Source organism: Panicum hallii, chromosome 4, assembly GCF_002211085.1.
Source record: "Panicum hallii strain FIL2 chromosome 4, PHallii_v3.1, whole genome shotgun sequence".
Taxonomy (NCBI): domain Eukaryota; kingdom Viridiplantae; phylum Streptophyta; class Magnoliopsida; order Poales; family Poaceae; genus Panicum; species Panicum hallii.
The window spans coordinates 23,936,527-23,959,056 of NC_038045.1; the positions used below are offsets into that span (position 1 = coordinate 23,936,527).

Genomic DNA, 22,530 nt, shown 5'->3' on the forward strand with positions numbered 1-22,530 from the left:
CTCTGTCCTCGCGGAGCTCCTCTGTTGGGACCATGTCAGTTTGCTGTCCGATCCCAACCAAACATTTTGAATTTTGGCTCGGTTCACGAATGCATTGCAGCGGCCCTTTGCTCTAACTTATCAGTAGCAGGAACGAAGGAGATCCCTCGACATTATCTTGCTTGTTCCTTAAAAATCGCATCTGCATTCGTTTAGTCGTTTGTTTCCACCGATTCACCGGTTTCTGCGCTGCACCCGAGTTCCGAGTCCAGTGAGCCCCTCAGTAGTTGAGTCCCATGAGAAAACCCAACTAGAGCATGAGATGCTTTGCACACAGGTGTGCTGCCCGACGGCTTCCCTGCACGAGTAGCACAACCTGAAACCTCCCAGAGGCCATAACGTTGATAATCCTGTTTCTGCTAGTGTGTTTTTTAACATGCTAACGCGCTCATGCCCATCACTACAAAAGGCAAGCATCGCCCAGTTACTGGACATGGTTGTGCTGGCTTCTCTAGGGTTGGGCTTGAGTTCAGATCTGGGTTCCTTTTGTTTCCGTGTAGAGCCACAGTATTTGCCTACAAGGGATTTTCAAGCCTTGGGCTGTACAACAGTACTAGATAAAAATTGTATCATGTATGAGTGTATGATAGCATCGATGGCAGAAAGGATCACACAAACACCAAATGATATCTCAAGTGGCTGAAAAAGAAGCAAATTGGTCAAACCACCACGATCCCGTTTGTTGTCCTATGTGGAAGAGTTCACAAAAGAAACCATACCTTGACATGTACACGTAGTTGTAAACAGTATCCGTGTGTACACGCACTTACTTTTTCAGCAGCATATCTCACCACGATTTCCTTATCAAAAGACTTCTCAACAGATTAAAATTCATATTAGCTTATCCTTTCCATATCTTGACATCGCAAGAAGCACAAATGTAGAGAAAAAACTGCCACACTACGCCTAATCCTCAGGTACCTTTGACACCACATGAATAACCAAAATGCTATCATGGAGAGCCAAGGATCTCGTTTCCTTTTTTTTTAAGAAAGAAATAGATTAGGCCGGTTATTTAGTATGCAAACCTTCACTTGCGCCCAACTGCGCTTATTGATAAAAGCAAATATGGTAAAAGCACCAACACACCACTTATTGCGCACAAATGTGGACTGAAAAGAACTTGTTCATTGTTCCATTTCAATAATTCACCGAATTGCAAACATTGATTGATATTCTTAACCACATCAAAAGTATACTTGTCTCAATGATCAGATGTCTCTAAAGAGACTAATGGAGCAGCCAAAAGGTCAAACAAGGTTACAGGGGAGAATTAAAAAAAACTGCAACGTTTTTCCTGTATACCTGCAAAAATGTACAGATTTTTCAATCCCAGATCAAATTTTAATCTCACCCTTCAGCAACATATAACTGATTTTTAACGCATCCATGCAATGCAAAACATGTATTGAAGTTCACCGACTCCAACAGTTCAATCTCCCATCACAAAATATGTGTGGAGGCCTGGAGAGTGTACTAGTGCAAAAGCAGTCAGTACACTACATTCATCACAAATACCGGAATCCATTTAAGTTCAGTACCTACACACTGCCGTAGTGCCATACAACCAAACCACACAAGTAAACACTCAAGAACATCTCAATATATGATGTCATATGTGGCATTACCTTGACGAGATGGTGGAATAGGGCATAGGAACATCTTGAACAGAGGCATCCAGAACATGGAATACAGAAAAGGCAGCCTGCTCCACTTCTCCAGTTAATTTGTGGCTCTGGACCACTCTGCTTTCATACTGTTTCTTCAGAGCTGAGGGCAGTTGGATGCACTCCAGCTGCTCTAGATGAAAATCTTGGAGCAGAAACCCTCCCAAGCACTGCCCTAATGCTAAATGATAATCAAAATTGATTGATGCAAAACGCAACACCAGGCTGAAATATCAGCACACTTTGCATTGCACAAGATAGGCTTTGTGAAATGTTTTGGCCACAAGGTGCATGTCATGCTTATAATTTTGAAGGAGGTGTCGTGCATGCTAGCAGCTTGAAACCACCAGTCCATAAGATGATGTACGCTTTACAGAATAAGTATAGATGATTGAGGCAGATTGCAGAGTGAGAATAAGAGCATGGCTAATGATTTAGCCAGCTGAAGGCTAAATGCTATTGCCATGTCAGATGAAGTTGAAAATATAGCCTGTTCATATAATGACTTAGCTGCTAGGTTGACTATTAGAATGGTTGGATTGAAGATGTAAATAATTAATGTTCGTATGACTATTGGCTGACGGCTAAAAGCTGGCACTTTTTTTCTCGGTTCCTATGTTGCCCGGCATTTCACCAGCAGCCAGCTCTGTTCTCTCTCCCCTATATTCGCACCTCCAGCTCAGATTTTGTTGACGTGGAGTGCTCTTCCGCCGGCTGAATAGGCATTACTATACTTGCTCTAATAGGATAGATCTTGAAACAAACGTTAGCTTTGTATTTCGAATTTTGATGCTGTGGGAAAATTATTTTTCCTGCAGACAACTGATTCTCAGCTGAGGCAATGGTAGGGTGCAAAACAAACTTAACTCTACTAAGATTGGAGCTTATTATCTACCATTTGCTAGTTGCTACATCACATTTCTGATACTTTTGATATTGCCCTTGAACTTCGGCACAAAGAATCTGATAACATTTCAATCTGCATTTACCAAGGAGCCAAGCTTACTAAGTCTTCCTACAGCAATTCATGTACCAACAGAAAGAAAGTGACGAAATCACCATTCACTTGATCAAACGCAGAAGAGCCCCGGCGACATTCCTCCTCAGCTGGTCAAGCTCCGCGCTGGCCCTGGCCTCCGCCACCCGCTGCATCTTCACCCTCGCCTCCAGCCGTGCCGCAGTGTCGTCCCCGATGCGCCCGTACGCCCTCTTTAGCACCCTGGCGGCGGCCGCAGCGCCGCACCCCTTGTCAATAGCCTCCACCTCCGCTGAGAGACAAGGGTACAGCTCGGACAGCTCGCCGAACTCCCTCGGGTCCTTGCGCGCGTCGGCCGCACGGGTCTTCGTTTTCCTCTTCCCCTTGCGCGTGCCCGCCCAGATTAGCTTGGAGAGCCTGTAGATCGTGACGTCGTCGTCCTTCACCGGGATGGTGCCGCGGGAGAGGCGGATGGCGGCCGCGTCGTACCGGGAGCGGAGCGCGCGCAGCCGCTTGGCGACCTGCTCGGCGCCTAGGCGGTCCTCCGCGCGGAGGCGGCCTTGCAGCGCGGCGGCAAGGTCGTTGGGCGACGGCAGCCGCCCGTGCTTCTCACGGTGCACCGCGACGGCCTCGAGGAGCGCGATCTCGTCGGAGGCTGGCCACGAGCGCACGGGGGGGCGGGGCTTCTTGGAAACGACGGGTTCAGATCCGGAGGAGACGACCGAGAGCACCGAGGATGAGGTGGAGGCATCGGATTCGGGAGCAGAGTCGAAGGATATGGTAGTGTCGGAGGACGCCGGCGAGGGACGCTCTTGAGTCATCGGCGGCGGCGGCGGCGGCGTAATAGAAGTTGTGGTTTCCGGATTTTTTGGCTCGTATGAGCGGCGCTCTTTACAGAGTGTGGGCTGGATGGATCCTGTAACCAAAACCCGGTTTTTAGTGGGAGTAACGGAAACAGCTATAGGCTTTTTTTTTTCATGGCAGTTCTAATCTACGGTGCTGTCTAGAGAAAAACGAGGATAATTAATATTAAGTATATACTACTATTGGAGTTATTATAAACTCATAAGCCCCTCGCATAGAGGGACTTATTAGGAGTTCAAAGTTGGTTATAGCGGCTTATAAAAAATCTCTAATGATCTTTCTACCTCTTATAAAGACAATGGGAGGGAAGAGAGTATATTTTGGTGAAGTCCATATAAAATAAACCCATAAGCGTATTTTGGAGGAGCTTACGGAACTTATGGACATAAACCTCATCTATAAACCTTCGTACTTTGGTATTTTAGATTAAAAGAGCCTTATTAGAGGTTAATAAAGTTTATTGGTGAGGCTTACGGTAAATCCATCCAAACCAAACCAAACACCCTTGAAGTATCTGCAGCACAGTTTCCATGGAGGAGAAAATTTAATCACTCTTTACATGTCACGTAAATGGTGAAGGATCAAGTGTGGCACGCATTCTGTACACCCGAAAACAGCAGCAAACTGGCACATGTACAGATTGTAGCCTAAACAAATAAAATTAGATGGCTTGTTGGCAACCATCATACGCACAAGAGAAGATATCACATTGACACAAATAAACTTAAAGATAAATAGGCATCCATTTTGATAATAAAATAACCTGACAGCCACAATGTCACAACTCAAACTGGTAGCCAAAATGGCAGGACTCAAACTTGTAATCTCTCGTGAGCAACTCATATAGCAGCACTTGCAGCACCAGACTAAACACATGAAGCCACAAGTTGGCCACATGCATGACACCAAAATAACAGATAATATGACACTACATGCTAGGATAATTTAGGTAGTCTGATGACATCAGAAGGTAGAATTTCAGTAGACACGAGCAGTTCTCCAGGTTGACAGCAACACCAAATTGGCACGACCTGATCTGTAAAAAGAAAATCACAGACATGTCAATATCAAAACAATGTAGAAGATTCGCATTAAGAAAATATGAGAAAACTTATTTAGTCAACTGCTAGACTAACATGTAACAACTTAGTATATGAAGCATACTAGCTATATGTTATACACAGTTATGTACAATCACCTAATAAATTTTAATTCCCAAACTTCTGCCAGATATGTTCAATCAAGTCTGATTGAAGTTGTCTATGAGCAGCACGATCACGAATAGTAGCATTTCTTTGTATCACTTCTTCCATTTCTGGGTTAGGTCCTTGAGAGATTGTTGCTTCTTGCACAGTTGATGTGCTTGGTGTCTCATTCAAATCAAGAGGAATTGACTTCAAACCTTTCTCATTTTCAATTACCATGTTGTGAAGAATGATACAAGCTAGTATGATATTCTCAAGATCCCTTTGATCATATAGACGTTTCAATTACCATGTTGTGAAGAATGATACAAGCTAGTATGATATTCTCAAGATCCCTTTGATCATATAGACATGCAGGTCGTTTCAAAATACTAAAGAGAGATTGTGAAATACTGTCGGAGGAAATCTCCAGCCAGGTGGCGGAATGCACCCGCCTAATCCTAGTTAAGGATGGGTTTGGAGGAGACTTAGGAGCGCTCGATCGATGCGTGGATGAACGCAGGAAAGACGCGGGGAATTTAGAGTGGTTCCGGCCGCCGGAGAGTAATACTCTACGTCCACTTTAGTGTTGTATTGGCTATGTGAGTTTGACGTGAACTTGTCTTCTAACGAGTGCACTCTCCAGCTCCTCGCTGTGCGGGGCCCCGACAGGTGGGGGTCCGGCCAAGAGGAGCCCGCTCTATGTGATATGGAGATCTCCCTCTCCAGCTCCTCGCTGTAGTCTTCACGGTTGGGAAGATAACGTGCGTATCCACAGCTTGGATACGGTCGTGTGCTGCCTTGCAGGCACAGTGACCGCTGTCAGTCTCACTCAACAGTGAAGCCGTGCTACCACTGTTGAGTGAGAACCTGTCAGGCGAAGGAGCAGCGCTAACCCGCTGCGCCGTTGCGTCCGAGTGCACTGTGGCAGCGCACGCCTCGGCTCTCCTCTTAGAGGCCATCACCTGGCGCCGCGCGCAGCGCTGTAACGGGACTGTACGCCGCTGGCGCACAGTATTCGGTGACACGACGCGCCGCCTTGGAAACAGGCGGGCTTACCGTGGTGTCAGCCTACCTGCCCCGTGTGTCAGTGGCAGGCCACACTTTTTGACTTGGGCGCGCCCGGCCCAACTATCGCATTAAATGCTGGTAGGTGGGCGGGAGACCCGCGAAGGGCCTCCTGCCACAGGCACGTGGCAAGGCCAGCCCCGCTCCCTCCGCAGGGGCGGCACGTGGCGGCACCGGACCCCTTCCCGGGGGGAGGGGGGTCCAGGCCCCCGAGGCCGGTTGGAGCGGTCAGGCCCGTGATGGTCTGGCCATCATACGTGGCGGCCCCGGACCTCCGTGGGGAGTCCGGGTCCGCAGAGGCTACCCGAGAGCTCCCCTGCCTTCCTAGGCACGTGGAGGCCCCGGACCTCTAAGAGCACGGCGATGGTCCGGAGACCATGGTCCCAGCTGTCAGACCCCGAGCCGTACGCCACGTCACCCAGAAGACGAGGGGGAGATCACAGATGGTGAGACGCTAGGGGCCTGGACACCCTAGCAGGAGGTACCCCTGTCCGTATGTACCGACAGAGGCCCCCGGGCCCACCTCGGGTGAGGGATGAACCCGCAGGTGGGGCGGGTTCCCAGCATTGCGCTAGGTGGACAGCTTGTTCCCGCCGGGGAAGGGTATGGATGTCCTTTCCCCCATAGCGGGATCCCCGAGGGGCCCGTCCTCCGCCCGCGCCGTGCGCATCAGGCGGTTCAGATTCTTGTCTTATTCGAGCCCGTCCCACGGCTCGGGCGTTTCAGATTCCGCCTTTCCCCCTTTCCTCCAGCGGCCACGCCTTTGACTGGCGGGCCCGGGCCCACCGGTCATTGGGTGTGAGAGGAGGGGGTCTGGTGCAGGCAACCGTTCGAGTTCTCCTCGGTCGCCGTGGAACGCGAGAGGGCGACAGCCTTTTGCATAAAAGGTAGGCGCCGAAGGGAATGGCTACCTTTTCGCTCTTGCGAACAACAGACGCTGTAGCGCCCCTTCGTATCCGCATTCTTCCTTGCGATCAGCTTCCTTGCGCTCGGCATCCTTCTTCTTCCTGCTCCCTTGCAATCCATCCTTAGCAATCTCTACGCCATCACCATGTCTTCGCTTCCTTTCCCGCGCCGCTTCCAGACCCAGGCCCAACTGGACCTGGTGCGCCGCCTCGTGGGATGGACCACGCCGGAAAACGCCAAGAAGATCAGGGCCGGCAAAATCCCCCTCCGCGACCTTGCCACGGGGGAGTTCATCCTTTTCAACTCGTACGCCATGTGCAGGTTGGTTCCTCTGTTCTCCTCCTTCCTTCTGCTCCTGGAGGAGTTCGGCCTTCAACTTCATCATCTCACGCCCCACTCCATCCTCCTCGCGGCGGTCTTCGCCCATTTCATGGAGATGTTCGTGGGGGTGCACCCTACACCACCATCTTCAGGCAATTCTATGCCTTGGTCGGGACCGGGAGGAGCAAGCGCAAGGTCGGCGCGTACTACTTCCAGCTACGGCACAGGATGGCGAGCTCCTACATCAGCGCCTTCTCCAGCTCCAAGTGGGAGGACTGGCGTGAAGGCTGGGTCATTGCGGAGGCTGACCCCCACGACCGCCTGGAGCTGCCAACTGACGGACCTCAGAGCGACCGGAGCACCTGGAAGGCCAAGCCGACGATACCGAAGGAGCTTGGCCCGGTCCTTGATCGGGTAAAGAATCTCCAACGGAGCGGCCTGACATCCATGATGGTGCTGGGCGACTTCCTGAAGCGGCGAATTGCTCCCCTGTAGCAGCGGTCCCGGATGGCCTACATGTACACAGGGCTAAATGACTGCTGCAGGATCGCGCGCGGGCCCGGCGCCGACTTCACCAGGGCGGAGCTGGAGGTCGCGATCCGAGGGATGACTGGCGACGCATTCAGCCCGGAGTCCTTGGTCCTCCCGAGCGGGGTGAAGGCCCTGTGCGAAGACCAGGCGTTGCGGGCGTCAGTCCTGGCATCAATGCCGACCATGGACGAGGGCGGCCTGGCGGTCCGGCAGCTGGAAGGCGACCCCAATCACGGGCTCGAGATCCCCGGCACCACACCAGACCGCCAGCAGTGTACCAGCAAAGGTCCCGGGGAGCCAAGACCCGGAGGTCCGGCCCCCGCCGGGAAAGGGAAAGATAAGGTGCCGGTGCCGGAACACCGCCACAAGGACGACGCGGGTGCCGCCCCGACCCGGAGGGTCGACGAGGCGCAGGGGGCAGCGCCCGCGCGGGGCAGCCAAGCCGAGGGGAGCAAGTCCCGGAGGCTCAACCGTGGTGACGGCTCCTTCGTTGGGGAGCCGGCCCCCAAGCGCCAGAAGACGGCGGAGGCGGAGGGGCAGAGCGGAGCTCCACCACCTCCGCCGCAGCGCCGGCAGCCAGAGAGGAGAACGGAGGAGGCGCGGCGGCCTTCTCCGAGGCAGCAGACTCCTCCCTCACCACCGTCGACGCGGCGGCCAGCGACGCCACCACTACCGACAGAGCCAAGGCCACAAACCCCACCCCCGTCGCCAGAAGCACCAGTGGTCGGGGACGTCCACCAAAGGTCCGGTGGACCTTCGGCAGAAAAGGTGGTCCCCCCAAAAGTGCGGGGCAGTTGGGAGTGGTTTGATTTCGAGTAAGTGGTCTTGCCTGGAATTTCTTGTATCCCAATTTGTTTCCCGGGGCCCTAACCTTGTTGATGATCTGACAGGCCCCTCTCTTTGAACGTTTCAAGCATGTCCACCGAAGCCGCCCCAGCTAGGGGGTCCGGCCCTCAGCCAGCACCAGCAGCAGCCGGACCCAGAGGTCCGGAGCCGAAGGCCGCCACACCCCTAACGCCTGAGCCCACCCCAGAGGTGGAGGCCGCCGGACCTGCTGCGTCAATCGAGGTGCCAGAAGCAGCAGCAGCACCGAACGCCGAGTTGGAGCCTCCTCCAGCTGAACCAGCAGCAGCAACACCGGAGGAGGCGGCACCGGAGGCGGCGGCGGCGCCGGAGGCAGCGGCGCCGGAGGTCACAGAAGTCGCAGCACCACCACTCCACCTGCGCAGGAGGAGGAGCCGGAGGTGGTGCTGGGGAGGCGTCTTCTTCCAAGCCCAGCGGAGGTCCCGCTCCCTCGCCTCTTTGCCAAAAGCCTGCAGGTTCATGAGGAGCTGGAGGCAGGCATCCGCCGGGAGTGGGAGAGGTTGGAGGCGGAGCGCCACCGGCTCCTCGACTGGGAGCAGCGCCTGGGGGACCGCATCAAGTCCGTCACCGCCCGCTACGCCGATGAGCGCGCCAAGCTCGTGCTGGAGTGCGAGCTCCTGCAGGAGCAACTGCAGCAGGCTCTCAACCGGGAGGCGGCAGCGGCCCAACGGGAGAGAGCAGCCGCACGGCGGGAGGCGCATGCCCTCGAGCGGGAGCTCCTGGCGGAGACGAGGGTGCAGGCGGCGGAGGAGAGGGAGCAGACCGCCCTGGAGCTGGCCAACCATGCCAAGAAGGTGGTGGAGATGACCGCGGCATAGGAGGCCACTCTTGCAGAACTGGCGGCAGCCGCGGCAAAGAGGGAAGAAAGGCTCGCCGCCCGCGAAGCAGAGGAGGTGTCCCGGCTCGAGGAACTCCAGAAGCGGGAGGCGGCCGTGGAGAAGGAGCTGGCGGCCGGGACCCGGAGGCTTCGGGAGCAGGAAGCGGCCCTCCAGGAAAGGGAGGCCAAGGTGGAGGAGTTCCAGGCGGAACGGAGCGCCAGCATCGGCCGCATTGCAAGGTGGGCCGGTGAGGTGAACTTCTCCCTGGAAGCTCTTGGAGCAAACCCCATCTGGGTGGCGGAGGCCCCTTCATCGCTTGGCGTCGCCCTCCAGGTGCTGGACTCCGCCGCCGAGCGACTTCAAGGCCTGGAGTCCGGCATGCTCGACCTCCTGGAGACAGAAGGGAGAGTAGTTGCCCGAGGGACGGCTGAGTACATCCTCACCTGTTTCCGGAGCCACGACCCCGCCATCGAACTAACTCCCGTCCTGGTTGGCCCCATCCGGGCGCCGGCAGCCGCCGCAAAGGAGGGTGTGCAGGAGGCGGCCGACATGGTGGTGTCCCGCATCCGACGCCGTCCCGACGCCTCCGGACCACCAGGACAATAGGACTAGCATCTTTGTTATTGCTTTTGTAATATAACTTTGTGATGTGATGTAATATAACATTATCAGTAATATATTTAAGTATTTCGTGCGTCTACTTGCGAAAAACTTAGCTGTTTTCCTGATTGTCGATCTGTAAAGTGTTCTCAAGCACACCGAGGTCCTGTGGCCCCCTGGGAGGTAGTCGCGATCGGTCGGGACTAGCTGCCATAGAACCGAGGTCCTGCACATGACTTAGGATCGACGCTTAGTAGACGTCCCCACGAGGTCCCGGTCTGGCCAGCGAAGGCCTCCTGAGTTGCGTAGCGGGTCAGAGCGCCAGGGCCTAGGTTCGGGGATTAAAGGGGTCCCGGCCCCCGGGTTCATGGTTCGAGGTACAACGGTGCTCGCCCTAGGGGGGCAGGGCGTGTAGGCTTAGGGTACGGAACCAGGCTAAGCGGCTACACAACCCTGGACCCCAGCAAAGAAAGTGCACGTCTCCCCGAAGCCAGTTCCCAAGTGTCCGGTTCCTTTTCTCCTGCGAGACAAAGGTCCCGGGGCAGAGACGTAGCGTAGCAACTTAGGAAAGGCCTTGGGCACAACACAAACGCGAAAAACCACGTGGGGGTTAGCGTAACGAGAAGCAAAGAAAAATAGAATCGCATAGACTTGAAGGACACACTGAGAACAAATTTTTCCTTAATGAATTGGTACAGAAGAGTTGTGCGATGTACGCCAGGGGCCGGGTTTACGAGGGCGGACCTCCACCGCCCTGGTCCGCACGGTGATGCTACCAATTATAAAGGAAAATTTTCCTCTCAACTAGGTCCTAGGGATAGAACTTACGGAGGTGCTCAATGTTCCATGGATTGGGTAGTTGCATGCCTTCCTCCGTAGCCAAGCGAACAGATCCGGGTCGGCACACCTTTGTCACCTTGAAGGGTCCCTCACAGCTGGGGGAGAGCTTGTGCAGGCCCTTTCGGTTCAGGATTCGCCTTAGGACTAGGTCCCCGACCCGGAGCTCCCTACTACGCACGAACCGTTGGTGATAGCGCCAGAGCGCTTGGTTGTACCGTGCGTTTCGGACTGCTGCTCGCCATCTGCGCTCGTCGACGAGGTCCACGTCTTGGCGACGCTGCTGTTCCTACAAATCCTTATCAAAAGACTGGACTCGTAGAGAGCCCATGGTGATCTCCGGGGGAAGGCACGCTTCGGCCCCGTAGATCAAGAAGAAAGGGGTTTCCCCTGTTGCCCGGCTGGGTGTGGTCCGGTTTCCCCACAGCACGCTCGGAAGCTGATCAATCCATCTTGCGCCATGTTTCTCAAGATCGCAGTAGGCCCGGATCTTGAGCCCTCTGAGGATCTCAGCGTTGGCCCGCTCGACTTGGCCATTGCTCCTGGGATGCGCCACTGAGGCGAAACAGAGCTGGATGCCAATGTCCTCGCAGTACTCTTGAAAGTATTGGCTCGTGAACTGAGTCCCATTGTCGGTGATGACCCGGTTCGGGACCCCGAACCGGCACACAATTGACTCGAGAAAAGCGGTTGCTGACGCCTTGGTGATGTTGACCACTGGGGATGCCTCCGGTCACTTGGTGAATTTGTTAATGGCGGCATAGAGGTACCGGTACCCTCCGACGGCCCTAGGGAAAGGTCCCAAGATATCCAACCCCCATACAGCAAAAGGCCAAGAGGGAGGAATCATCTGCAGCGCCTGAGCTGGAGTGTGTATCTGCCTTGCATGGAACTGGCACGCTTTGCAGGACCTTACCAACTAAGCTGCATCCTGGAGCGTTGTCGGCCAGTAAAAGCCATGCCGGAAGGCTTTACCGACCAGCGTGCGGGATAAGGAATAACTTCCGCACTCGCCTCCATGGATCTCCGCGAGCAAGTCACGGCCCTCTTCCTGGGTGATGCACCGCATGAGGATGTCGTTGGCGCCACGGCGGTAGAGATCCCCTTCTACCACTGTGTACCGCTTAGCCATCCGGACTATGCGCTCAGCGGATGCTTGGTCTTCAAGAAGGAAATTATCTTTCAGGTAGTCCTGGACTTTAGAGATCCATGCATCGAGAATTTCCTGAGAAACTGGGCGTGGCTCCCTGAGGTCTTCGGGACCCTCGAGGGAGCACACGACCCTTGGCGGGCTCCACGGATGGAGCGCCGCCGGGACCGTTAGCTTCGAGGTGCTAGTCCGACCCCCGTCGCCCAGGTCGGCAGGCTGGACGGAAGCCTTCAGCAGACGTCTCTGGAAGACGCCCTCGGGCACGGGTGCCTGAGTTGATGCGCTCGCGGAGAGGGCATCAGCTGCTGAGTTGCCTTGGCGTGGAACACGTTGCAATTCCAGCACATCGAAGTCCTTCTCCAGCCTCCTCACATGAATGAGGTAGGCTGCGAGCTGGGGATTGTTACAGCAACATTCCCCCCGGACTTGCCTGATGACGAGTTAGGAGTCTCCTTTGACCAGGAGCTCCCGGACACCCAGGGACAGAGCCACCGTGAGTCCAAATATTAATGCCTCATACTCCGCCATGTTGTTGGTGGCCTCAAAATCGAGGTGCACCGTGTACTTCAACTGCTCGCCACGTGGGTCGATGAGGACCACGCCAGCCCCCGCCCTCTTGCTGCGGGCGGAACTATCAAAGTATAGCGTCCAGTGAGGTCCGGTGAACACCGGAGCACTGACTTCCAGACGTGAGGGGTCCGAGCCATCACCCGGACCCCCAGGGACGCTTGGCGATGGTGTCCATTCCGCGACGAAGTCAGTAAGGACCTGACTCTTGACGGCATGGCGTGGCTGGAAGTCGAGTTGGAATCCAGCGAGCTCAGCTGTCCACTTGGCGATGTTGCCCGTGGCGTTGGAATTGTGGAGGATAGCCCTCAATGGATAGGAGGTCACCACCACAATCTTGTGGGCCTGGAAGTAGTGGCGGAGTTTTCTGGATGCAATGAGTATAGCATAAAGAAGTTTATGCGTCTCAGGATAACTGGCCTTTGCCTCATGAAGGACCTCGCTGACGTAGTAGACCGGCTTCTGGACGGTCCTGACTCTGCCAGCCGGACTGGATCCTTCTGCTTGAGCTGGGGACCCGCCGGACCCCAGGTCACTTGGTGTTTCTTCAGGCCGGGACCTGGCCAGACCCTCCGAAGTAGGGACGGTTGTTGGAGTGGTGGAGGCCGGACCTCCTTCTCCAGCAGGAGGGTCCGCGGGTACCCCCTGCGGGAGATGCTCGGACCTCTCAGTGACCAGCACCATGCTGATCACTTCGGCCGTCGCTGCAAGATAAAGAAACAGTGTCTCGCCTGGGTCCGATGCAACCAGAACCGGCAAGGAGGTGAGGTACTGCTTCATCTCCTGGAAGGCACGTTCTGCCTCTTCAGTCCATGTGAATGGACCTGACCCCCTCATCAACTTGAAGAAGGGAAGTGCCCTCTCCGCCAGCCTCGAAATGAAACGGCCGAGGGCTGCAAGGGACCCCGTTAACCTCTGTACATCCTTGAGGCGCGCAGGGGGTCTCATTGCCTCGATCGCCCGGACCTTATCCGGGTTTGCCTCAATCCCCCGGTGGGAGACCAGGAAACCGAGGAGCTTTCCCGCCGACACGCCAAAGACGCATTTCTCGGGGTTAAACTTGGTGGAGGTCGTTCGTAACTTGTCGAAGACTTGAGCTAAATTTTCTAGGAGAGAATTTGACTCTCTAGTCTTGACAACGATATCATCAACATACACCTCAACTATATCTCTAACCAAATCACCTAAAATGATGTTCATTGCACGAGCAAAGGTGGGTAGAGCATTAAGCAATCCATAAGGCATTACTATATAACAATAAAGACCATCCACTGTTACAAAAGCTGTATGCTTCCTATCATCCCTAGCCATTTTGATTTGGTGAAAACCAGAATAGGCATCTATGAAGGACAGCAAATCACACCCGGAGGTGGAGTCTACAATCTGGTCTATACGCGGAAGTGGATAAGGGTCTTTTGGACATGCCTTATTAAGATTGGTGTAGTCGATGCACATCCGAAGCTTCCCGTTTGCCTTCGGGACCACGACCGGATTGGCCAACCACAGTGGGTGATAGACCTCCTCGATGAAGCCAGCTTGTAGCAGCTTGCGGACCTCTTCACGGATGAAGTTTTGCCGCTCGATGGACTGCTTGCGTGGCTTCTGCCGGACCGGCCTGGCGTCGGGGTGGATCTTCAGATGATGCTCAATCACCTCCCTAGGGATCCCGGGCATCTGTGACGGTTCCCAGGCGAACACGTCAACATTTGCCCGGAGGAAGGCGATGAGCGCGCTTTCCTATTTCTCTCCCAGATTCCCACCGATACGGGTGGTCTAGGAGGTCTCCGCTCCAACCTAGACGATCTTCACGGGTACATCGTCCGTATCGGACGGACGGACCTTGGGTGCCTTGGCTAGAGCCTTGGCACGCAAGGTGGAGGGGTCGGGCCCCTGGGCGCCAGCTATGGGGGCGAGCCCTGTTGCCAGCGCATGGAGTTTTTCGACCGCCATGACGGCAGCAGCCCGGTCGCTCTGGACGGTGAGGACGCCTGCCGGAGAAGGCATCTTTAGGACCAGGTACCCGTAATGGGCTATGGCCATGAACCGGTACAGGGCCGGCCTGCCGATGATGGCGTTGAAGGGGAGGTTAACCTCCGCGACCTCGAACTGCACGTTCTCGGTACGGAAGTTGTCCTCCGTCCCAAATGTAACCGGTAGGGAGATGGTCCCCACCGGGTACACTAGGTCCGGACCCACTCCGAAGAATGGGCGCGAAGGAGTCAGCTTAGACTCCGGGATCTGCAGGTGTTTGAACGCTGCATAGCTGATGACGCTGAGGCCCGCACCTCCGTCGATCAGCACGTGGTGGAGGCGGACGTTGGCGATGGTAGGTGCCGTGATGAGTGGCAGCACACCAGCGCCCGCCATGTTCTCCGGGCAGTCCGACGGCCCGAAGGAGATGATGATGTTCTTCCACCGCTGGTGGGACGCCGCCTTCGGCGCCGCCGGCTTCACCGAGAGGATCTCTCGGCGAAGGGTCTTGACGTCCCGCCGGGAGACGAGCTCCGAGCTGCCACCGTACATGACGTACAGCTTCTTGCGGCGCTCGTCACCACCGGACTCGGAGTCGGACTGGTGGAAAAGACCCTTGAGGTCCTTGTTGGGGGTTTGGTACCCCAACTCCCTCTCCGTCGCGGCTGCGTCGGCATCGGAGGCCTTCTCCTTGCCGGACCGCCGCAGTGGGGAGGAGCCTTCCCTTAAGGCTTGGTCACGCCTCTTGCTGAGGCGCTCCGCGAGCTTCTGCATCTCGCGGCACTCGGTGGCGCTGTGGCGAGCCCTAGGATGAACAGAGCACGACCCGGGGTCGGTGCGCTGTTGCCGTGGGCGCTTGCCTCGAGGGTTCTGGCCCCCAGTCGTTGCTGCAGCAACGGCCGATCCCCCGATCCGTGACTTGTCGAAGCCACAGCTCTTCTTGTTCTTTTTCTTGCCGCTGCCAGGGACAGCGACACTGGGCCCACTCATCTGAGCGGGTCCTGCCTGGGCTGCAAAGTGCCATGCACGGCCTTCTGCCGCCCTATCGCATTTGTCCGTCAAAGCGAACAAGGTGGTGACAGTTTCCACCTGGTGAGTCGCCAGCTTCTCCAGCATCTTCTCATCACGGACCCCCCTGGCGAAATGCCGTGATAATAGACGCATCGGAGATGCGCGGAATAGTTCCACGCACCTTGGTGAAGCGGGAGATGAAGGTCTGGAGGGTTTCTCCGGGTTGCTGCCTCACATCGTGGAGGTGGGCCTCCACACCGTGCTGCTGGTACGCACTGGCAAAATTTGCCGTGAACTGTGCGCACAGCTCCCCCCAGGATCGGATGGATCCCGGAGTAAGGTTCATGAGCCAGGTCTGGCCCGGTCAAGGCTACATGAAAGTAACTTGCCATGACGGCGTCGTTACCTCCAGCCACCGTGATGGCGGTGATGTAGACCTGCAGGAATTCTGACGGGTTGGTGGTCCCGCCATACTTTTCCGGCAGATGCGGCCGAAACTTGGACGGCCAGGCGATCGCGTGAAGATGGTCTGCGAGCGCTGCGCAGCCCACCCCGGACACTGGTGCCTGGACAGGTCCCTGCAGCGCCGGAGCCACCACAGCGAATTCGGCATCGAGGTCACGACCCTCGATACTGAGCCGGCGACCACGCGCCCACTCGATGGAGACACGGGCGTCCTCTCCCGCACATCTGCGGTTGAGCTCCGCCCGGAGGTCCTCGGTCCGTGCACTCCTCACTGATGGTGAGTGCACAGAACCGGATGCGCCGCCCTGACGACGGCGTTGTCTGGAGACAGAACCCCCCCCCCGGCCGAACATGGGGAAGCATGCGCCAGGTTGAGGAGGCGGTCGACGTCGCCACGCCATTGCCTCTGGGCGTCGGGTGAGGCCGCCTCACCAGGAGGGTTGCGAAGCAACTCCCTGGCTGCCATGAGCGGCCCATTCGGTGCGGGCACCGATTGGGCCGCAGAGGCCCGCGCCGCAGCGCGCTGCGGAACTACCCGCGCTGCCGCCCTGGACGTAGGGCGGTGTGAGACGTGTGGCGTCGTGGACGCCACTTCCTCACCCAACTGGAGGTCGTGATGACCATCTTCCTGCGCCATTGCGGTCTTGAGGGTCGACCGAGCGCAAATCAAACCTAGTCCCCTACCTGGCGCGCCAAATGTCGGAGGAAATCTCCAGCCAGGTGGCGGAATGCACCCGCCTAATCCTAATTAAAGATGGGTTTGGAGGAGACTTAGGACCGCTCGATCGATGCGTGGATGAACGCAGGAAAGACGCGGGGAATTTAGAGTGGTTCGGGCCGCCGGCGCGTAATACCCTACGTCCACTTTGGTGTTGTATTGGTTGTGTGAGCTTGACCTAAACCTTGCAACCTTAGCCTAAATGGACCTTGATGTGAACTTGTCTTCTAACGAGTGCACTCTCCCTTTTATAGTTCAAGGGAGGTGCTTACACTGTGCGGAGCCCCGACAGGTGGGGATCCGGCCAACAGGAGCCTGCTCTATGTGATATGGAGATCTCCCTCTCCAGCTCCTCGTTGTAGTCTTCACGGTTGGGAAGATAACGTGCGTATCCACAGCCTGGATACGGTCGTGTGCTGCCTTGCAGGCACATACGGTCGTGTGCTGCCTTGCAGGCACAGTGACCGCTGTCAGTCTCACTCAACAGTGAAGCCGTGCTACCACTGTTGAGTGAGAACCTGTCAGGCGAAGGAGCAGCGCTAACCCGCTGCGCCGTTGCCTCCGAGTGCACTGTAGCAGCGCACGCCTCGGCTCTCCTGTTACAGGCCATCATCTGGCGCCGCGCGCGGCGCTGTGACGGGATTGTACGCCGCTGGCGCACAGTATTCGGTGACACGACGCGCCGCCTTGGAAACAGGCGGGCTTACCGTGGTGTCAGCCTACCTGCCCCGTGTGTCAGTGGCAGGCCACACTTTTTGACTTGGGCGCGCCCGACCCAACTACCGCATTAAATGCTGGTAGGTGGGCTGGAGACCCGCGAAGGGCCTCCTGCCACAGGCACGTGGCAGGGCCAGCCCCGCTCCCTCCGCAGGGGCGGCATGTGGCGGCACCGGACCCCTTCCCGGGGGGAGGGGGTCTGGGCCCCTGAGGCCGGTTGGAGCGGTCAGGCCTGTGATGGTCTGGCCATCATACATGATAGCCCCGGACTTCCGTGGGGAGTCCGAGTCCGCGGGGGCTACCCGAGAGCTCCCCTGCCTTCCTGGGCACGTAGAGGCCCCGGACCTCTAAGAGCACGGCGATGGTCCGGAGACCATGGTCCCAGCTGTCAGACCCCGGACCGTACGCCACGTCACCCAGAAGACGAGGGGGAGATCACAGATGGTGAGACGCTAAGGGCCTGGACACCCTAGCAGGAGGTACCTCTGTCCGTATGTACCGACAAATACCAAAAGCACATTCGACATCCTTCCTTGCCCCTTCTTGATGTTCTGCAAATAATTTATGCTTTTCTGATTGTGGATGGCGTATGGACTTAACAAAAGCAGCCCATTCTGGGTATATGCCATCTGCAAGATAGTAGCCATTGTTTTATTGCTTTCCATTGACATGATACTGCACCTGAGGACCTTCTCCTCTCAGCTGTTGGACCAACAAAGGTGATTGATTACGGACGTTGATATCATTGTTGGATCCAGCAACACCAAAGAAGGCATGCCATATCCAACGATCATGTGAAGCTACTGCTTCTAGAATGACTGTAGGAACTCCTTGATCACCACTAAGTATACATTCCCTTCCATGCAACAGGGCATTTTTCCCAATGCCAATGCATGCAATCTATGCTACCTAACATGCCAGGGAACCCACGCTGCTCACCAATCTGCACTAAGCGTTCAACATCTTGTACGGTAGGGCGTCGCAAATACTCTTCACCAAACACCTCGATCACACCCTTCACAAACATCTTCAAGCACTCCACTCCAGTACTTTCTCCAATCTTTAGGTACTCATCAAGTTGGTCAGCAGGGCTGCCATTTCCCAATTGGCGAATAGCCGCTGTGCATTTTTTTAGTGGAGATAACCCTGGGCGGTTAAGAGCATCCATTCTCAAAGTGAAATATTTATTCCACTCACCAAGGGCTTGAACAATGCGTAAGAACAGGGGCCTCGTCATCCTAAATCTTCTACGGAAGATTGTGTCATTGTAGACTGGATTCTCCACAAAATAATCAGACATCAGCCCCTGTTCAGACTCTGGATAAGGCCTATCAACATACCTCCTTGGAGCACTCCGCATGATAGGTCTCATGTCTTGTAGAGATGCAACTTCCGACTTCAATTTAGTAGCCACATGATCAGCAAAATCGTCCAATATGCTGCTCACCTCATCCATTGGGTACATATCCATCAGATCTATGCTGCTCACCTCATCAAGAGAGTCATCATGCACAGGGGAATCACTTGGCAAATGATTATCAGATTGGTGGGACATGATGGTGAGGAAGAGAGAAGAGAGAAGAGAGAAGAAAGCATTAGGAAGGCAGAGGGTACTCCCCGTGGGGGTATATATACACATAAATGTACCAGGGAAGTCTAATGGGTTAGTGGACTACATAATATGATCAGACTTTTAGTGTTCACACTAATAGTAAAGACATTCAATTATCTGCATAAGGCCTATCAACAAGAAATAAAAAGGCATACCCAATTATCTTTAGCAAACAGAGCCAATCTCATAGACTCCGTTGCTGTGGATCTCTCAGCCAAAGCTTCTTCACTAAGATCATTTGTGGGAGCACACAATAATTCTTTGTAAAGCTCTACCATTTTGCTCTTTGTTTGTTCTTGGGCTGCTTTATGATTAAGCTTGGCCACTTCTAGCTTCTTGTTTGCCAAACTTTGTTGCACCTTTGCCATCTTCTCAGCTTTATTACTTACTTCAATGAACTTGTCAAGTTTCTGATCAATAGCAGATATAGCCTCCGGTGTTCCGTTGCGTTCATCTTTGGCAGGACATTGTACGAACTACCTAAACCCTAGGAACATTGGAACAAGACACACGAACATCACATAAGCTAATCCAGTAGATAACTAACAAGATTATTTAATAAAGAGACTAGTTCAGACAAGCAACTGAATTTGGAGAAGGCATCATGTACCAGTTCGAGCTACCAGGAGACGCTGCTCGCTACCATGGATAATCACCGGCGCCCGGAAGATGGAGTGCTGAACTACCAGTCACTGTAGCACGAGCGGCCGGAGGACTGCCAGCTCTTGGATCGATGCTAGCATCTGGAGCAGGGGCTGCCCCCTGGAGCACCACTACCGACGGCTGGAGGATGGAAGACTGGAGCACCAGCAGTGGGAGAAACACCAGCGTTTCGTGCACCGCCGGCTCTTGGAGCTCCACCGGCGACCGGACCGACGGCTGGAGCATCGGTCTGATTGGATTTTGACCGCCGCTTCATTCTTCTGCTACGCTTGGGGACGATTCCTTCCTCGGGGATGATGGGTTGGGATGGATTTCGTCGATTGTAGCTGGAGAGTAAAGGGATTTGGACGGTTTCTTCCTACACGAGTGACTGGGGAAAATTTGGGACCGGCAGATAAAAAGATGGAGAGGATGTTGGCGCGGAGAGGATTCGGGTGCGCGCCAAAATGAAATACGGGGCTGCGCGCGGGAGGAGCTCGCGCGCGGGAGGTGTTCGCGTGCGGGCTGGGCATGGCAGTGGAGCGGAGGCGCAGGCGCAAGGGATCGGATGGCGAGGGAATCGCGGGGAGGAAGAAACGATGCGTCTCCCCAACGCTCTTTTTCGCTGGTTTCTTTCGTCTTGGTGCCGCGACGAGCTAGTTTCCCGCATGCGACTCGGTTTCCATGCTTTTCCTTCTCTCCCCTCTTCTCTCGCTCGCGCCGGCTTCGCTCGCTCCCTCTCGCGCCGCGGCTCGCGCGTGCGCCGGCGAGGTAGAGGAGGGGGAGGGGGTGGAGCGGCTGCCGGCGAGGGGTGGGAGGTGGGGGGAGCTGCCGCAGGCGAGGTCTCCGGCAGCCGGCGTGGTGGTCGAGGCGGCGGAGGTTAGGGTTTCTAGGTTGCTGGGGCTTCCAATGCCCGGCGGCTCTAGAGGAGAGGTCGGCAACGGGTGGTGAGCGGGCGGCGTGGCGGCGAGAGCCACCGGCCAGGGCGGAGGACGAGAGGGCGGGCGGAGGATAGCCGAACGGAGGATGGCTGGACGGAGGAAGAAGATGATGTTGGACGCTTTAAAGATGCATCTCATAACCATCTTCCAGAAGAGGAGCCCCCAACCTGTGCTGCTGTTGGGCCGTGAGACGCACGCGAATCGTGTGACCGCGCAGAGGAAAATTAAGAAGGTTTTGGACAAAATAGGGTGACGAGCATAGGGACAAATTAAGAAGATTTTAGACAAAATAGGGTGATGAGCATAAAATATAGATTAGGTACTGTTTTGATGTAGATATCTCTATCTCTACCACTAAAAAGAGGTTAAGGGCAACACAATTTTCATTTGTCCGCAACCTCGTGCGACGTACGTTGTCTCCCCATCGTTTCCTCTGGCCTTTGCCATACGAGGATCATCCAATTGTCTCCCTATTTAATTTGCGCCTCACAACCCCCACGCTCCCTTCCTCGTCCCATACCTCCGTCCAGTTCCAACCCTAGCCACCCTTGCCAGCTGCCCTCCCTGTCGTTCTCTCACTCCACCCCGCCGCCAACCGGCCTCCTCTCCATCTCCGCACACTGCACCCCCATGACGCCATCCCGCGCTAGGCCCCGTTGCTCCACCCTGACGCGTCATGGGGCCACGGTCCGCCGCTCTGCCAAGGACGTCCAACTCCATCCAGATCCGGACCGCACCTCTCCCCCAGGCAAAGCCCTAGCATGCCCCACCAACGCATTAGGTCGCTACGCCGGATCCTCATCCCGCTCATCCTCCTCTCGGGGCTCACCTTCCGCATGGACAACAGCGGCGCCGCGCTCGTTGCGCCCCGCCCCGCGTGCTCCCCGCGCCCACACCCCGCCTTGCGCTTCTCGAACGGAGGAGCTGTTCCAGAGGATGATGGGGCAGTGGCGTTGCGCTATCCGCACATCGCCAGGGGGGGCGCTCCACCGAGATCGTCGCCCTGGCATCCCCTACCTCCTCCGTCATCCTCACGCCCCTGCCTCGTGACGTCCCACACCGCCTCCGATTTGATCGCGTGATCCGCGTGACCGCGCCCTTCCCTGTTCACACCACCCCTTCCCACTGAGAAAATTGCAATTTTAGGACTCCAAACAACGCGTTTCACAAATTTGCCATTAGTAACATTGATATCGTAAAATTAGGATTCCAAACATCAACCACTTGATTGTACTGCCATTTGGTGCATTTCCCTCTTTTGTTTTTTTTCTTTTTCATGTATTTCGCATGTGAAAAGACCCTCCTTCTAGTACTACGACCTAGATCACCTTGCGCTCCTCAGGGCCCAGCAGCCCTTCGCCGAGATCCTCTCCAATGCCGTCCAGATGTGCCCCTGCAAGATCTCCCAGCTGCCACTGCACACAGACACGGTGGAGGCCGGCAGCTTGCTGGCAGCCGAGAGCAACTGCGTGGGCAGGCGCAGCAAGGGCGGGCGTGGGCGGCGGTGGAACGCTGGAGGCAGCGGGACAGCGCTAGGTCACAGACAGCGTCCATGCATATAGAGGGGTAAAAGAATCTTTTCGCATGCGAAATATATGGAAAAGAAAAAGAAAAGAGGGAAAATACACCAGATGATAGTACAATCAAGTGGTTGATGTTTGGAGTCCCAATTTTACGATGTAAATATTACTTATGGTAAAATTGTGAAACACGTTGTTTGGAGTCCTAAAATTGCAATTTTCTCTTCCCCGCTCCACGTCCAGCCGTCCGCGTCGTCCTCCTACGCCGCCGCCCCTCCGTTCCCCATCCACCGTCTGCTCCGCGTGGGCCGGCCATCCTAGGGGATCTTCGAAGGCTACCGGCCTTTCCATTCGCGGACGCTTGCTCGCTGCCACTGTCATTGCCGCCGTAGGGGATACGCATACGCAGTTCGTGCTGACACACAACAAGGTCGCCATCTCCCGCCCAGGCCCCAGCGTCGAGCGCCTCGCCGTCACCCTCAACCTCTACAACCAGGGTACCGCGTGAGTCCTTGTCTCCCTTTCCCTTCCTCCTTCGATC

At 55.7% G+C, this 22,530-nt stretch overlaps 2 protein-coding genes and 1 long non-coding RNA gene across 5 annotated transcripts; all 3 read right to left on the reverse strand.

Annotated features, from left to right (window-relative positions):
- Positions 1-1,206: 1,206 nt before the first annotated feature.
- Positions 1,207-3,595, reverse strand: LOC112888638. Of its 3 annotated transcripts, XR_003227871.1 has the most exons (3): positions 2,766-3,595; positions 2,602-2,685; positions 1,356-2,518 (listed from the first exon to the last, which is right to left on the reverse strand). XR_003227871.1 is itself a non-coding variant. In XM_025954909.1 (2 exons), the coding sequence occupies exon 1, from the start codon at positions 3,501-3,503 to the stop codon at positions 2,769-2,771; it is 735 nt and encodes a 244-aa protein (XP_025810694.1). In that variant the 5' UTR covers positions 3,504-3,595; the 3' UTR covers positions 1,207-1,344; positions 2,766-2,768. The 3 variants fall into 3 exon arrangements, 2 of the variants coding, with proteins under 2 accessions (XP_025810694.1, XP_025810693.1); XM_025954909.1 differs by lacking the exons at positions 1,356-2,518; positions 2,602-2,685 and adding an exon at positions 1,207-1,344; XM_025954908.1 differs by having other exon boundaries at positions 2,497-2,685.
- Positions 3,596-4,265: 670 nt separating this feature from the next.
- On the reverse strand, positions 4,266-5,822 carry LOC112889831. Its single transcript, XR_003228211.1, has 2 exons — positions 4,745-5,822; positions 4,266-4,582 (listed from the first exon to the last, which is right to left on the reverse strand). It is a non-coding gene; the product is annotated as an uncharacterized LOC112889831 (long non-coding RNA).
- Positions 5,823-8,509: 2,687 nt separating this feature from the next.
- Positions 8,510-8,881, reverse strand: LOC112890402 (circumsporozoite protein-like). Its single transcript, XM_025957297.1, has one exon. The coding sequence runs from the start codon at positions 8,879-8,881 to the stop codon at positions 8,510-8,512; it is 372 nt and encodes a 123-aa protein (XP_025813082.1).
- Positions 8,882-22,530: the final 13,649 nt, after the last annotated feature.

Bases quoted from the DNA above. Each gene is read 5' to 3' on its own strand.
- LOC112888638 (XM_025954909.1), bottom strand. From the start codon at position 3,503: ATGACTCAAGAGCGTCCCTCGCCGGCGTCCTCCGACACTACCATATCC.
- LOC112890402 (XM_025957297.1), bottom strand. From the start codon at position 8,881: ATGAACCTGCAGGCTTTTGGCAAAGAGGCGAGGGAGCGGGACCTCCGC.